The sequence below is a fragment of the Chaetura pelagica genome, unplaced genomic scaffold, assembly GCF_000747805.2.
Source record: "Chaetura pelagica isolate M959 unplaced genomic scaffold, ChaPel_1.0 scaffold12, whole genome shotgun sequence".
NCBI classification, from domain to species: domain Eukaryota; kingdom Metazoa; phylum Chordata; class Aves; order Apodiformes; family Apodidae; genus Chaetura; species Chaetura pelagica.
Window position 1 is genome coordinate 5,451,064 of NW_009952801.1, and position 15,313 is coordinate 5,466,376.

At 36.6% G+C, this 15,313-nt stretch overlaps 1 protein-coding gene across 1 annotated transcript in view; it reads right to left on the minus strand.

Moving 5' to 3' along the window:
- Positions 1-15,313, minus strand: part of ISPD (isoprenoid synthase domain containing) — a 101,464-nt gene that overhangs the window by 57,650 nt on the left and 28,501 nt on the right. Inside the window, exons 3-4 of the mRNA XM_009994939.1 lie at positions 12,065-12,169; positions 7,523-7,568 (exon numbers count right to left, since the gene is read on the minus strand). Of these exons, the coding sequence (XP_009993241.1) occupies positions 7,523-7,568; positions 12,065-12,169 (151 nt within the window). The remainder of the gene's footprint in view (positions 1-7,522; positions 7,569-12,064; positions 12,170-15,313) is intronic.

The window sequence follows — 15,313 nt, forward strand, 5'->3', positions numbered from 1 at the left end:
TAGATGAGTCACTTTCATTGTACGACGATGTTTTCTTACTTCAAGACTGTAAAAAATAGGCTTGTGCCACCTTGTCTGCATATCCTACATGTTCATACCTGTTTAACTGAAGAAAAGTATTAAATTTACCATGTATAGAACAAATGTTAGGACTCGGACTTTCAGAAGAGACTTGAAGAAGTAAGCAAATCAATAAGACAGGTTTTAAGAAAACATACTCAAAAGGTAAATAACTCACTAGTCTATTTACATTAGTGAAGTGTTTCTTTGTATTGCCTTGAATATAAATTGTATATACATACAAATATCTAAAGTATAAACATGTAGGTATGCATATATGTTTCTTAATTCCACTCAAATCAAGTTTAGCAACCTGACATTAGTCAGTTATTGTGTCTCATTAGGCCAGCAGTTAAAAAACTAGCTGTGCTTCTATAAAATATTTGGGACTTGTTACTTACTTTTTTTTACTTATTTTATTTTTTATTATTTTTTATTATTTTATTTTATTTTTGACTTATTTATTTTATTATTACTTATTTATTATTATGTTACTTACTTTTGTTACTTATTTTTTTTGTTACTTATTTTTTCTTGTATTTGACTAATTACAGAATTATAATTTAATGTATGGATAACAGACAGAAATGCAAAAGCATCTCAAAAAACCCACAAACAACAGAACATGTCAAACTGAACCACAAGGAATCTGTTTGTTAGCAAAACTGTCAAAAAGCACAAGCATAACCTCAATATTCTAAACTAAAATTTTAAGCATTTAAAGATCTGTTGCAGTTCATAATTCAAAGAAAAAAAATATTTGAAACCAGAAAGGGAACAGTTGGATTAATAATTCTCATTAGACCAAATATTTTTAATGTTGTTTAAATGGATTTTTTAAATGAAACAGGTTACCAGAGAAGATAACCCTCATTCTCTGAAGTTGAAGGAAACACGGTTTTGCTCTCTAATAAATATAACTGCACATGACATGAATTTTGGAACTCTAGTCACAAAATTAAATTAATACACTCAAAAGTTCTTCATCAGTGCTGAATTCATCCAGTGATAAAATGTGCATCCAGCAAAGTAAACTGGATTAGTTAATAATACAGAAACCAGGTGGGAAGACTGGAACAGTAGAGGGGAGCTCATGAGGCCAGTGCCCTTTAGTACCCTACACTCTCCCAGCCCATATTTCAGCTTTGGGACACCTCCAGAGGCCCTTGACAGCATGCAAGGTGGCATGCTGAGAGCTGGTACCTTGCAACCCAGCCTTGCAGTGTCATGCAGGACTTCCCTTGCAGGCACTCTACATAGCCTGAACCTGGAGTCTGAATTCCCCAAGTATGTGATACAGGACTGTGCTATCCAGTGCACAATGCTGCATTTCAGATCTGTGTCCTCCTCAACAGCTTGACACAAAGAAGAACTATGATGTAGACCACCATCCCACAGGTAACACCATTTCTATTCAAAGTGATATATAGTGTCAAGGAGGGGCACCCTCTTCTCCATATAGGTAGGAAAGATTGCTGCCAGCAATGCTCAGCAAGGTTACAGATATACTAGCAATCTATACCAAGCAGAAGTAAAAAAAAGGAATTTTTATGAGGCAAAAGATACTGAATTCCACATGGAAAGGAAGGTATTTCTGCCATAAATATGCCTTTCTGGAGTTCCTGGCATCTCATCACCACCCCAAAAAAGGAAAATAAAAAGGGATGGAAAAGAAAAAGATGAGGTAGATACCCAGAAAATGCATCTCAGAGGCTGCCTCTAAGGTGGAACAGTATTTGAAGATCCACAACCACATGGATCTCATGCAAGCCATGAATAGTGTTTTAGTATGCTGAGGACTTCTGATAGCCAAGTTTCTATCTCTAAACCCATCAGACTCAGCAGAAGGTCCTTCCTTTCAGACTTACTGAAACCATTAGAAGAAACACTGCATGCCACTTTCCTGCAGTGGTTGTTTCTCTATCAGTCTCCAGGACATACTTCCATGACACTAGTAGGTCTGTAACACAGAAGCTCACAAACAGCACTGAGTATCTACCACACAGCAGATAGTTACCTTAGTTCTGGGAGGAAGCACAGAAGGATAATGACAAGTAGAAGCACTTCACAGCACCATGTAGGGCGTTCCGAACTCTCAAGAAAAGCAGGCACTGTGATACAGTCACTCAGCTAGCAGGAAAGGCCTAACTGAGCTTACCTCAGCTTGTAGGATGTTTTGCCATTCTGGAAGGTCACCTATGCTTGAAAATTTTCCACACACACAGCACAACACAGCAGGACCTTCCTATTAAGATTTCTTTTGTTAAAACTAACAGCCATTATGGCTGGCTGCATGATGCAGGACAGGGATATGACTGGATGATGCTCAACAGGACAAAAACACATTTCCCCCTCAAATGTACTTTTCTTTAAATGTGGCATGAACTGTGAATAAAATGCTTGTCTAATATTAATTTACATGGCTCAACTGTCCACTACAACAATAAGCCATGACATATCAATCTGAAGATCTGGTATTTGAAGCCTTCTGAAGGGCACAGAGTAGATAAGGCACAACTCTTAAACTGCAAACATAGAGTGCTAAGTGTCTATGCAAAACCTCATTCAAGATAATTAATTAAGTAAAATAAATCTGTTATGGGGTGTCCCAGATAGCTAAGGAGGACTCATCATACTGCTTGCATAAGGAGTGCAGAACATGCACAGTTTCCCCTTCCCGAACTCTTGCAATGCCACAAAAAGCAAACCCAAACTGCAAGGAACTTGGATGTACAGTGGTTTTGATTTTGCTTTTCCTTTAAAGTTTACACACCCTCAGCACATCCTGAAGGTTCTCTAAACTAAGTAACTTAAATATTTCAGTAATTCTCAATGATACAGTTCAGTAAATTTGCCTGTGTATTAAAAAGAACAGATAAGTTCAAGGAAAATGAAAATTAAAATCACTCTACTTGATCCAGTAATGACTGAGAAATTGAAATTAAATATTGAGAACAAAAAAAAAGGCAAATATACATGAAAAATACATAGGAAAAATTAAAATAAAAGCAAAGTTAACATAGAGCTATGAGTTTGCTGAGATTTTTTTCCAAGTTGAATATTGAACTTTTTGTCAGGGTACAATCAACATGGTGCATTCATTGTGCTTACTCATGGCATTTACATCATTTTATGCTGGCATTACAGGCTTCAGCAAGCTTGACTGACAGAAGTACAACAGTTCTTGTTAGAGCAAATGTTTACAGATATTTTAACAACACAGCACAACTAAGCAGATGAGTCAGCTGACACATTACCCTCCGATGGAATTTTTCTTTGACAGTTTAGACTGGAAAAAAGAACTTTATATTTTTGATATAATTACTTTTGCACTTCTTAAAGATTGGAAGATCCTCTTTTTTCCATTGATCTATCATTCAAGGTAAAGTACTAGTTTCAATTTCTATTCATCAAGGAAATAAAATAATTGCTTAATTTTGTATCATACTGCATATTAAATCCGTCTTTTTCATACTGATTCATCCCATTAACTATTTATTGTCTTATGAGTAATTTTACTCATATGATAACCACAATAACAGTATTTGACCTCTTAAACTGATATTTAATCTGAATTGTTTTACCCAAGGAAAGATCACTTAAAATTAAATTAAAACTACTACCTACTTTCCCAAGTGCACAAGATTTTCAAAAAACTGAAATAAAAAAGCTTTGATAATCCCTGGGCCAGTCTCATAATGGCAGACTGAATTGTGTTTCTATAAAATTTGTAAATATCCAATAGCTGTCAAAAAATAAGTTGACAAACTGGAGAAACTGCATATTTTGAAAATGTTTGTTCAGTTTACAACACCCCTCCATTTTCAAAGCTTCCCATATGCTTGAATATGCAAAAAAAAACTGTTCTGAAAAAAATTACCCAAGTAATTTCTGAGATTAAATATTTTTTTCAGTAACTCAATAAAAGCTGATCAAGAATGGCATTTATAAGCCAAGAAATGCTCATATTAGCCATCTAAGCTGAATGAATAATTCCTAGGAAATCAAGGATAGTCTCCTTTCCAACTTCCCAGATTTGTAATAAAGAACCTGAGACTCCTAAGATTTTCCAGGCTTTCCAGAGGTGTAAATATAATTTTCTGTATTTCAGTTTGTGTCCATTGCCTGTTCTTTTTTTTTTGGCTGAACACCACTGAGGAAGAGTATGGCTCTACCTTCTTCACTCTGCTCGATCTGGCAATTAAACACATTGCTAAGATCCCCCTGAGCATCCTCCAGGCATAACAGCCCAAGTTCTCACATAACCTCCTCATGTGACAGATGCTCCACTACCTTAACCATAGCCATGGACCTTTGCACAGCTCTCTCCAGCTGGACTTCACTGTTTGAGCCTCACTGTTCAGCCAGTTTTGAATATACCTCACTGTCCACTTTTCTAGTCTGTTGTTCATCAGTTTGTCAATGAGAATGTCATGGGAAATAGTGTCAAAATCCTTGCTGAAATAAAGAAAAAACATGTCCGCTGCTCTCCTCTTCTTTGCCAAACTAGTAATTTCATTGTAGAAGACTACTGGGCTGGTCAGGCTTAATTTCCCCTTTGTAAATTAATGTCAGCTACTCCATTCATCTTCTTGAATATGTTTGGAAGTCCTAAGTTTGAAAGCTAGAGGAGTGTGGAACCTCTAAGAAATATAACTCGAAACAAGAGTTTCAACATTTCCAAGCCTCCAGCTTTGGAGATGAGAGCCCATTCCCCATCAAAACCAGAACTTCCAAGGTTTCCCAGCCCTATCTCCTTGATAAATTCCAAAAAAACTCAGGAACATAGTTCTAGCAATGCACAGAATCTGCAATATTTGCCCCTGTAATAACCAGAAACTTCAAACTTCTTGCATTCCTGGAGGTCTAGAGAAGCAGCATGCAGAATACTACAGCAATATCTAAATTCTTTTTAAGCTGTTCTATCTTGTGTACAGGGACAGATGTGATCTCAGCATGGTCTAGTTTATCCAAACCAAAAGCAAAGCCAATACTGGATCTTGTAATACATAACACACAAGCCACCAAAGTGAACAACTAGCCAGTCACTCAACATGTTGCCTCACTAGGCAAGCCATTCCTAATGTCCAACCTAAATCTACCCTTCTCTAGCTTGAAACTATTATCTCTTGTCCTCCTGTTACATACTCTTGTGAACAGGTCTTCCCCAGCCTTCTTACAGGCCCCTTTCAGGTATTGGAAGGGCACTATAAGGTCCCTCTGGAGTCTTCTCTTCTTCCGGCCGAACAACTCCAGCTCCCTCAGCCTGTCTTCATAAGAGAGGTGCTCCAGCCCTCTGATCATTTTTCATGGCCCTTCTCTGGACATGCTCCAACAAGTTCACATCCTTCTTATATTGGGGGCTCCAGAGCTGGATGCAGTACTCCAGGTGAGGTCTCCCCAGGTCAGAGTAGAGGGGTAGAATCACCTCTCTCAATCTGCTACCCACACTTCTTTTGATGCAACCCAGGATGCAGTTGGCCTTCTGAGTTGCAATTGCACATTGGTGGCTCATGTCCAGCTTTTCATCCACTAGTACCCCCAGGACTTTTTCCACAGGTTCCTCAGATGGTCAGAAACCTTGTCTTTGCTTACAGTGGGAGGGACTTTGTCTTCCTGGTCACTGTCTTGTGGGCCATCAGCTTGAGAGGCAAGAGGAGAGGGGTTGCCAGTGAAGACTGAGGCAAGAAAGTTGCTGAGAATCTCAGCCTCCTCCTCATCTGTTGTTACTAGTTGCTCATCAGTAGGGATATGCTTTCCTTAACTTTCCTTTTCTGGTTTACATACTTGGAGAAGCTCTTCTTGTTCTTCTTTACATCCCATGCCAAGTTCAGCTTCAGCTGCACCTTGGCCTTCCTGACCTCATCCCTACACAACCAGGCAATGTCCCTATACTCTCCCCAGGATACCTGTCCCCACTTCCACTGCCTTTGTAGTTCCATCTTGCCTTGTAATTTGACCAGCAGGTCTCAACTCAGCCACGCTGGTCTCTTCCCTTCCCTGCTCAGTTTCTTACACCTGAGGACTGAGATTTCTTGTGCTTTATGGAAAGCATCCTTAAAGATCTGCCAGCTCTCTTCTGCTCCCTTTTTCCTGAGGGTAATTTTCCAAGGGGTCCTATTTACTAACTCCTTGAAGAGCTGGAAGCTTGCTTTCCTAAAATTTAGAGTCCCAACTGTGCTTCTCATCTGCCTCATACCCCTTACGACAGTGAATTGCACTAGTGAGTGATCACTGCAGCCCAGGCTGCCTTCAACTTGGATATCCCTGATGAGTACACTTGCATTTGTGATCATCAGGTCCAATAACACATACCCTCAGGTAGGGCTATTTCTTGTCTTAACAAGTTGTCATTGAGATACTCCAGGAGTCCCCTGGATTGCCTACAGCTTGCCATGCTACTCTTCCAACAGATGTCAGGGTGGTGGTTGAAGTCCCCCAGCAAGATGAGAGCCTGTGATCGCAATGTCTCCTCTAGCTGGAGTAAGAAGATTTCATTGATAGGCTTCACTTGATTGGGTGGCCTGAGGTAGACTCCAACCACAAGATTCCCTTTGTTGTCCCAATCTGTAATTCTTAGCGCTAAGGTTTCAAGCGGCTCACAACTATTCTTTAGGGACAACTCTTCATACTATATCCACATCTTTACATAGAGAGAAACACCTCCACCCTTCTTCCTCTCCTGTCCCTTCTGAACAGCTTGTAGCCATCAACAGCCATATTCCAGTCATAGGCACTCTTTTCTCTGGAAAGAGAAGTTCTTTCCCCTTTATCAGTTACTGGGCTTTAACCTTCATTTTCCAAAAAGGAGACAAACAAGAGACTCCTGAATCAGAGCCCATCACTTTACAATAACCACCAGTGTGCTCATTATAAAGTACTTAAGACTTCCTTTCTATATTGTTTTTAAATTGAGTCAATCTAGATAAAGACTAAATCCAGTATTTATGCTAAACCACTATGGAACCACTGTTATCATTATAGGAAAAGGTTAAAAAACAGTTCAACAAAGTATTTATAAATTAATGGAATACCTCAATATCATATAATTGTTATATCAATTCAGATAACAAGTTGCTGTATGCAAAAGGGTGAAAAGCCCTAAAGAGTTAATATTTAATTTTCAGTCTACTACTTAATTAGAAAAATGGAATACAATGAGAATTGAACTACAAATGAAAGGAAAAATTGTTTATTCCTCATAAATCCATTCAAAATTAATCTCTGTTTGACTCTAATGTACACAGCTTTTTATAAGGTTCTCTATTCTAAGAGAAGTAAACAAAGGCAAATAATTCATAATGCCAAGTATTCCAGTGAATAAACTGAAACAACTTGCCTCAGCACATTTTAATCATGATAAAACTTTTCTTAAAGGCATTTCAAACTATAGCACTATAAAAAAGATTCTTGATTAGACTCAGGAATATGCAAACTGCAAGCCACAAGGACAAACACCTACCCTTGATAATCGATTCAGCTGCATACAGATCCCTCTTGTAGGTCACCTAAAGGACAGACAAGCCACATTAGATTTAATGCAGCAGAAAGGAATGCAAAACCAATAAAACAACGACCTGAAGGCAATTCTTTACATCTGAAATACCATCAAGAAATTGACATATAATTTATTCATTCTGGTAAAATATCACTGGCAAGTCATGAGATCAGAAATTGCAAAACTTACCCGAAATTCAAGAGAAACACTTTTAAATACTTAGCTCTGCTTGGAACTCATTTGAAACCTAAACCATTTTAAACCCTTTGGAGAAAAAACACAATACTGCATCTACTTTATCACATTCACTCTATAATTATCTTGTGACAAATTCATTTTTTATGGGACTTGTGATCATAGAAATGGCAGGCAGGGAGAAGCCTCGTTAGTTTTTTTTTTTATTAATCTAGGTGCAATTTTTCAGTTGTGTGGGACTATTAATGAGAGCTTAGTTAATCAGTGGGAAGCAGTGAGGTTACAGTAGCTTTGCATGAACTTTCAGAGGATTAAAAACAATCAAGATCTTCTTGAAAACATGAACCAGAGCAAGCTAGATGGACAGGGAGATGCCGAATATTTATTTGGTACTTGCAAAAAACACCTTTCATACCTGCCTTCATACTCTCATGGTGGTTGACAGTCCCAGTGCTATGCTTTGCAAATAAAATAACTTAATAACCCAAGACATTAACAGCCTTTGCTAGCAGTATCTTCTCAATGACATGCAGTGACATGAAGTGATATAACTCCTAAATACTTGTATTTGTTTTTACTGTAACTTTCTTTAATGTTAAATAAAATATTACTGAATTTTCTGCATTTGTTTCTCTAGAGTCTGAGTATTTTTTCTCTCTTTTGAAATGGACTGAATAGGATTCCAAAAGATTTAGTGCTGCAAAGTAAATCTTACAGTAGAATCACACTATTTTAAGTATTAGCATTTTAGTCTCCAAGTAAATTATTATTTGACCTGAACATAAGCCTTCTTTTAACTGCTTTCCTTTCCATCTCATAAATTAAGCTGTGTACTGTAGTCAGAAACAGATTAATAATATTAACTTTCTCATTACTCTAAATTTCTTCAAGGAATTATATTATTTTTAAATTTAAAATTTACTTGTGTCCCCACATCTTGTCCTGCAGGAGAAGCTACCAGAGAATCAATCTAGCCTGAGAAATCTTTGGCGTCTGAGCTTACATATGGTTGGGAAGAATCAATGGTTTAAGGAAAAAGAATTTCTGAGTGACCAATTTTGCTGCAAGATTTCTTTCTAATTACCTGTTTCTAGAGAGCTTTTACACTGAACTTTCAGTATAACTGTAAGAGGTTAAAATTTAAAAACCTTCCAAGAAACAAGACTGTAAGCTCTGTAAATAGTGGTCTCACATATTCTAAGCTTCACAGCTTCTTTGAGATGCAAAAGTATTTTAAAATGGTCTGGTTTTAAAAATAAGTGACTTTATAAACTAGCACCAGCCTTCAAGAAAACACAGAAGAATAAAAAAATAAGAATGAACTACTAAAATTCTGAGTCAGACATCAGCAAATACTTTTAAGGGTGGTTTCCAAGAGAAATAAATAATCTGAGACTGTATCACACTATTCTCATATATTCCTTCCATACTCTACGATCCTATAAGCTTTAGGAAAACAGTAAAATTGACAGAGAGAAAAACTCTGCCAGCTCCCCCAGGTGACCACCACTTGCCAATCAGGGAGTGAAGAATTCTCTACATCCCTTTCAGTACGAACCAGAGGTTCTCTAAAAGTATTCATAACGTTTCTGGATTTTCTTTTGTGGATTGAGAGGTGTTCTTGCAATTTACAGATTTATTCAAAAGCCTGGCAACCACAACAGATACACTCTTTAGTTCAATTCTGACCATTGATGGGTTTCGTATGAATTTGTTTTAAACAACTTTTAAGGCTAGTCAACACAGGTTTATTGTTCTGACAAGCCATATTGCATTACCTCTAGTTTCATAAAAATGGATTTTCATTCCAGGCTCACCTCAGCCAGAAGCAATTCAGAACTAGCCAAATCAATTGGGAAGAATATTTTAACTGTCTCTCTGTATCAGAAATTAAGATGGTACTCCCCATTCTCACAACCCAGGTGAGGTGAACAAATTATAGTGGAAAAAAAAGTAAAAAATATGACACACAAGAGTTCTCTCTCACTTTGCAGGAGAGAGACCTATCTCATCCATTTGTTGTGTTGGTTTTTTTTAATATCACAGTACTAAGCTGAATCTCTATAGTTTTATCAAATTATCACTTACTCTTCTTTATCATTGTCTTATCTGAACCTTCTCTATCAACAGCTGTACAGAGCTGTAGCCCAGATTTGACCATAGTATTCTAGATGCTCTTGTAATACTAGAACATCTCTCTTCTAATGTTGTATTCTTGTTTGTGTATCAGTGGCTGACATAAGGTATTTTGCCCACAGTGGAAACTGGCCGTGCTCTGTGATCCTACACCATGTTCAAATACACTGTCTTCCTAGAACAATTCTCTAGATATGGCCTATACTTTGTTGTTTATAAAAACACTTCTTTATCTTTGGCTGCAGTAAAAAGCATTACTCTTGTTTAAATTGCTTGCCAAGCACTCCTTATCAATAGCTTACTTCTGATCAATTATATTTTCATTTGCAAAACCTCAAATCTCTATGTTTTCTGCAAACTTTATCAGACAATCATTAAATAGCTTAGAGACAATAACAGTTTCTATAGAACTGTAGTAGTGAGAATTATCCTTTGAAACATATCAGTTACCCAAATTTTAATCTGTTTAGTGAGGACTAGTGCAACTAAAGTAATCCTATTTTTAATTAAGATGCCATGTAGTAACAAGTCAAACTTATGCCAACTACATAGTCTATCAGCACTACTGTCTTCAGCAGTAAAGACTGTAATCTTGTAAAAAGGGCTTGAAGTTAATCTCACAAAATATGTAAATTCCATGTTGCTTGACATTAATCACATTAGTCCCTTAACTCTTTATTAACCAAGTTCTGCCTCTAGCAGTGCACCCTTTTTTCTTGATCAGTATTGACCTTACAGGCTTCTAACTACTCAGATTCTCTCCAAGAAACAACATTAATTTTCATTTTGATCTCTTGAGTGTCTACTGTTCCAAAATTTTCTGAACATTATTGTTGCAATCCAGAATATCACTAGGCCAAACACTAAAGCTCAACACATACCTTACTATCATGGAATATGAAACCATCATCTGTTTATTCAGCAAAGCCAAAATAGTCTAATATATTAAACATTTCTCTGCTTCTCTGCAAAATAATCAATCTACTATATCTATTTAGCAAAGCCTCAAAATCATCAGACAAGTGTTTGTTTATTTGTTTTCCTATATGCCCTTCTCTCTCAACTGTCAGACTGCAACTTTTCACTACTTGGGAACGATCCCCCCTTACAAAGAATGAAACTAATATGATGGGTTATTTTGTTACCTTTCCTCTAAGTACCATGCTCTGTAAGGAAAGCAATGAAACCATCCAAGAAGTGATGTAATGCAAATATGCATGACATAATCTGTCCCTTAGAAGATGTTAGAGGAAAACAGACACTTTAAACTGTTTCAGAAAGGCTATGTCCCCAGAAACATATTGAGGGAATTTGATGTATGCAACCAATGCATAACTAAATTTTGCTGCTAAATTGCACAGGAAATTTGCACTGCAGATTCAGGAAATTACCTTTCTGTGTAAGATTTACTGTCATATTATTGGATATCATGTCCCATTGGAGGAAATTTCCTGTCAAAGACAGACGGAGTTATTTTAGCTGCTTCCAGATCCTTCAATGTGGCAATGAATAATAACAAAGAAACACTTAAAAATTGCATGACACGACAGCTACTGAGAAAGAATCGCATCCCACCATCCAAAACAATTAAATGGGATACTGTTAAGCAGCAGAGATGGATCCTTTGGCACCTGTATACACACTTGCTTTGTCAGTCATCAGGAACACAGAGGTATCAGACAAGGTGAATGATGTTTAAAAGAATTTTAGAAGATCAGTTTAAACGGTCTTAAACATTAGAAGAATTACTGAATGTAATAAACTGCTCTAAAAATCTAAATGCTGTTATCCAAGTATTTAGCAGCAGAGAAGAAGTGAAAAGTGGATTAAAATAGACAAAAGATATAGAAATAACAGGAGAAAGCTCATCTCATAAGTGTTCTTAGTTTCAGAGATCGTGGATTTTTAGTTTTACAGATTCTCAGGTTATTCAGTTACCTAGTTGGCTTTCCTTCTTCCAGATAAAAATTCTCTTAATTGATTATCTCAGGTAACATCTGCCCAAGTCTGTCTACAACAGTGAGCTCTAAAAAACCTCATGGTAATAAAAAAACTACTTTGAAATTCCGAAGAGAAAAGCCTATTACAATTAAAAACGTATCTGAAATTTTATGGTAACATGAATTTTATTACTTTTAAAAGATAAATTAAAAAATAAGGTATTACTTCCTTTACCTTCCACAGGTCAGCTGTTCCTTCAACAAGTTTGGCATTTGTTTTACAGTATTTCAGAGCCAGATGCAAACATTCAGTTCCATAATCCAGGTCATAGTCTGTACACTGTAGTAATTAGAAAAGAATAAATATTCTTAATCAATCTGAGAAATCATACTTCTAAGCATATTTTATTTCATTAATTATACATCTCAACAGTCCTGTCCAGAATAATACACACTGTATTAGGTAGAGACGTCTACGATGAATTAGAAATAAAACACCTCCAACTTTACATCAAATCCAGCAAAGTGTTACAGAAGTAAATAAACATTTTATAACCACAAACTAATTCCATTTGGGTGCTTCAAGTCTCTTGACACAGTTGTTCCTCTGTATTCCTTTACATTTTTCACTTTACATTTTTCTTCAATTATCTACACACAAAATAGCAGTTTTATGCTACTGTGAGACTTCCAGATTTAAATAAAATTTAAAAAATTAAAAGTTTGTCCACTTTCTAGTGATCTAGAAGAGGTATTATTCTCTCAACACATCCTTCCCAAGCAGTTTGGTTTCCTATAGATACTGATTTGAAGAATCCTATTAATGGGAAACTGAGTAGGACACAGAATCTCGAGCCAAAACACAGGTGTGTACAAAAGCAGGAACTGATTGCTTATCAGACAGAATTCTCTTAAGATTAAGATAAGAACGTTCTAGTCTATTCTTGTGTTGTTAAATTATCATAGAATCTTAGGGGCTGGAAGGGACCTCGAAAGATCATCTAGTCCAACCCCCCTGCCAGAGCAGGGTCACCTAGAGTACATCACACAGGAACGCATCCAGCTGGGTTTTGAATGTCTCCAGTGAAGGAGACTCCACAACCTCCCTGGGCAGCCTGTTCCAGTGCTCTGTCACTCTTACAGTAAAAAAAAATTTTCGGATATTCACCGTGAACCTCCTATGCTCCAATTTACACCCATTACCCCTTGTCCTATCACTGGTCATCACTGAGAAAAGCCTAACTCCGTCCCCCTGACACTCACCCCTTACATATTTGTAAACATTGATAAGGTCACCCCTCAGTCTCCTTTTCTCCAAGCTAAAGAGACCCAGCTCCCTCAGCCTTTCCTCATAAGGGAGATGTTCCACTCCCTTAATCATCTTAGTAGCTCTGTGCTGGACTCTTTCGAGCAGTTCCCTGTCCTTCTTGAACTAAGGGGCCCAGAACTGGACATAATACTTCAGATGCGGCCTCACCAATGCAGAATAGAGGGGGAGGAGAACCTCTCTTGACCTACTAACCACACCCTTTCTAATGCACCCCAGGATGGATTACCAGGCCATCCAGAATCATGAACTACACTTGACAAGGAAGGATAACTTAAGGTAGTGTCTTTCGTAAAAATGGATGTATTTGACAATACCACAGGCTGGCAAGCCCAGTGCCCAGTCTCTAGCAGACGTTGACAGAGAATAGTGAAGGGTAAGTAAATAAGAAAAAGATAAATCACATTATCATACTTTCCCAGAACACTCCATTGGCCTTATATAACGTTATAATCCTATTCACCTAATTACTTTTTGAAGAACAGTATTTTTTTGGCACCTGCACCAGGGATCATTTGATTCATCACGCTCTTCATCACATGCTCTGTTGTTCTGACAGAAAAGGGATGGCAAAACCACCTTCTCAGCCCTTTCAAAATACTCCACTACATCTCACACCTTTCCACGGGTAAAGAAACCAACATATATTCAGTCATTTTAAGTGGAAGTTACTTCACACTTTGATCAACCTTTTTATCTTCCTTTCCATTTATCTGCATTTACCTATCAATTTTATCATAACATCCTTCTTAGTTAGCCTTTATCTCTAGTACTTTCCGCTCCCCCCACCAAAGGCCACCTCCAAAATTATTTATGAACAAAATGAACTGCACAGGTCCCAACACAGATCTTCACAAAACTCCATTGGTGATTTACTATGAAAACTGCTCATGCACTTCACATTATTTCTTGTCTTCTAGAAAATAATCTTTTCTGGTAAATCCTTATCGCTTTCCCAAATCTGTTCAGTTTCCTTAAAGAGCCTTAACAAGAAGGCTGTTATCAGCTTCAGCAACCTCAAGCAAGGTGCTGGTTAAAACCTTAAAGAACAACAATTGGCTCTGCGATGCGTAAGCTTTACAAAAGCTGAAATAACCCTTCCATTGTGTCAAAAGTAACCATTTTTCTACAAATTTTTGTTTTGAATAAAATGTGACTGTCCAGATATTGTGCTCCGTAATTCAGTCTTCTCAAGGATTCAGGAATTCAAAATTTTCAAGAATGCAGAAGTCTAAGTAGATTAAAGAAAAGTGCTGCAATACAACTTGCTCTTTTTTTTTTAATAGTTTCCTCAAGAATTTTAATTGAAAATATGAATAAAATTTTTAGTTTCTACTCTTGTTTTATAATGCATCTGTGAAGTTCAATGAATTAATCAGCATTATACACCTAAATTTTACCATTAAAACACACCTATGTCTTATAAAATCATAGTTATAATTTTTCTATTTTTTTAAATTAGTATTTTTTGGTTTTTTTAGTTTGTCATGATTGCAACCCAAAAATAAAGAGGTTCAGAGATAAATTTCCAAGGAAACCATAAATGGCCTAGTGATTCTCAATTGCAAATATTTGTTACTAAAATGTTTTCTTTTTTGGTTTGGTTTTGTTTTTAAGAAAAAATTTCTAGTAGAACACAAACTATTTTGTACTAATACAAATTTTAAAATATTTTTCTTTTGCCTCAGAATGAAAGAGAAAATTTCAGAAAAAAATCATCTGTGAAAGAATTTCATTTAAATTAAAATTATGTTTTTCAATATATGGGTAATGAATGATACTGGGACAAGACTAAGCAATTCCAACTTTTTAGCAAAGTATTAATTACAGATAATTAGTAGGGAGTGGAGGAGTTCCATAAATGGGCCAAAGCATCTTGAGGGTATTGCTGGCTTCAAGGGATGAAATACGACACAAAGCAAAGTGATAATTAAATGCATATTTCACTAACACTTGTACATCTTGACATTTACCACTCTAATTATCTGTAATTGTTTAAACCTAAACATATTGTCACAGTATACTTTTCTGCAAGTCTGATGCACTGATGTCAGAGGAAAACAATGAAATGAAAGTATCAGGTCAAGACTGGCTTAGTTTATGTATTACCCGTACACTAAACAGCTCCACAAGTGAAATTTTAAATCCATATTTAAG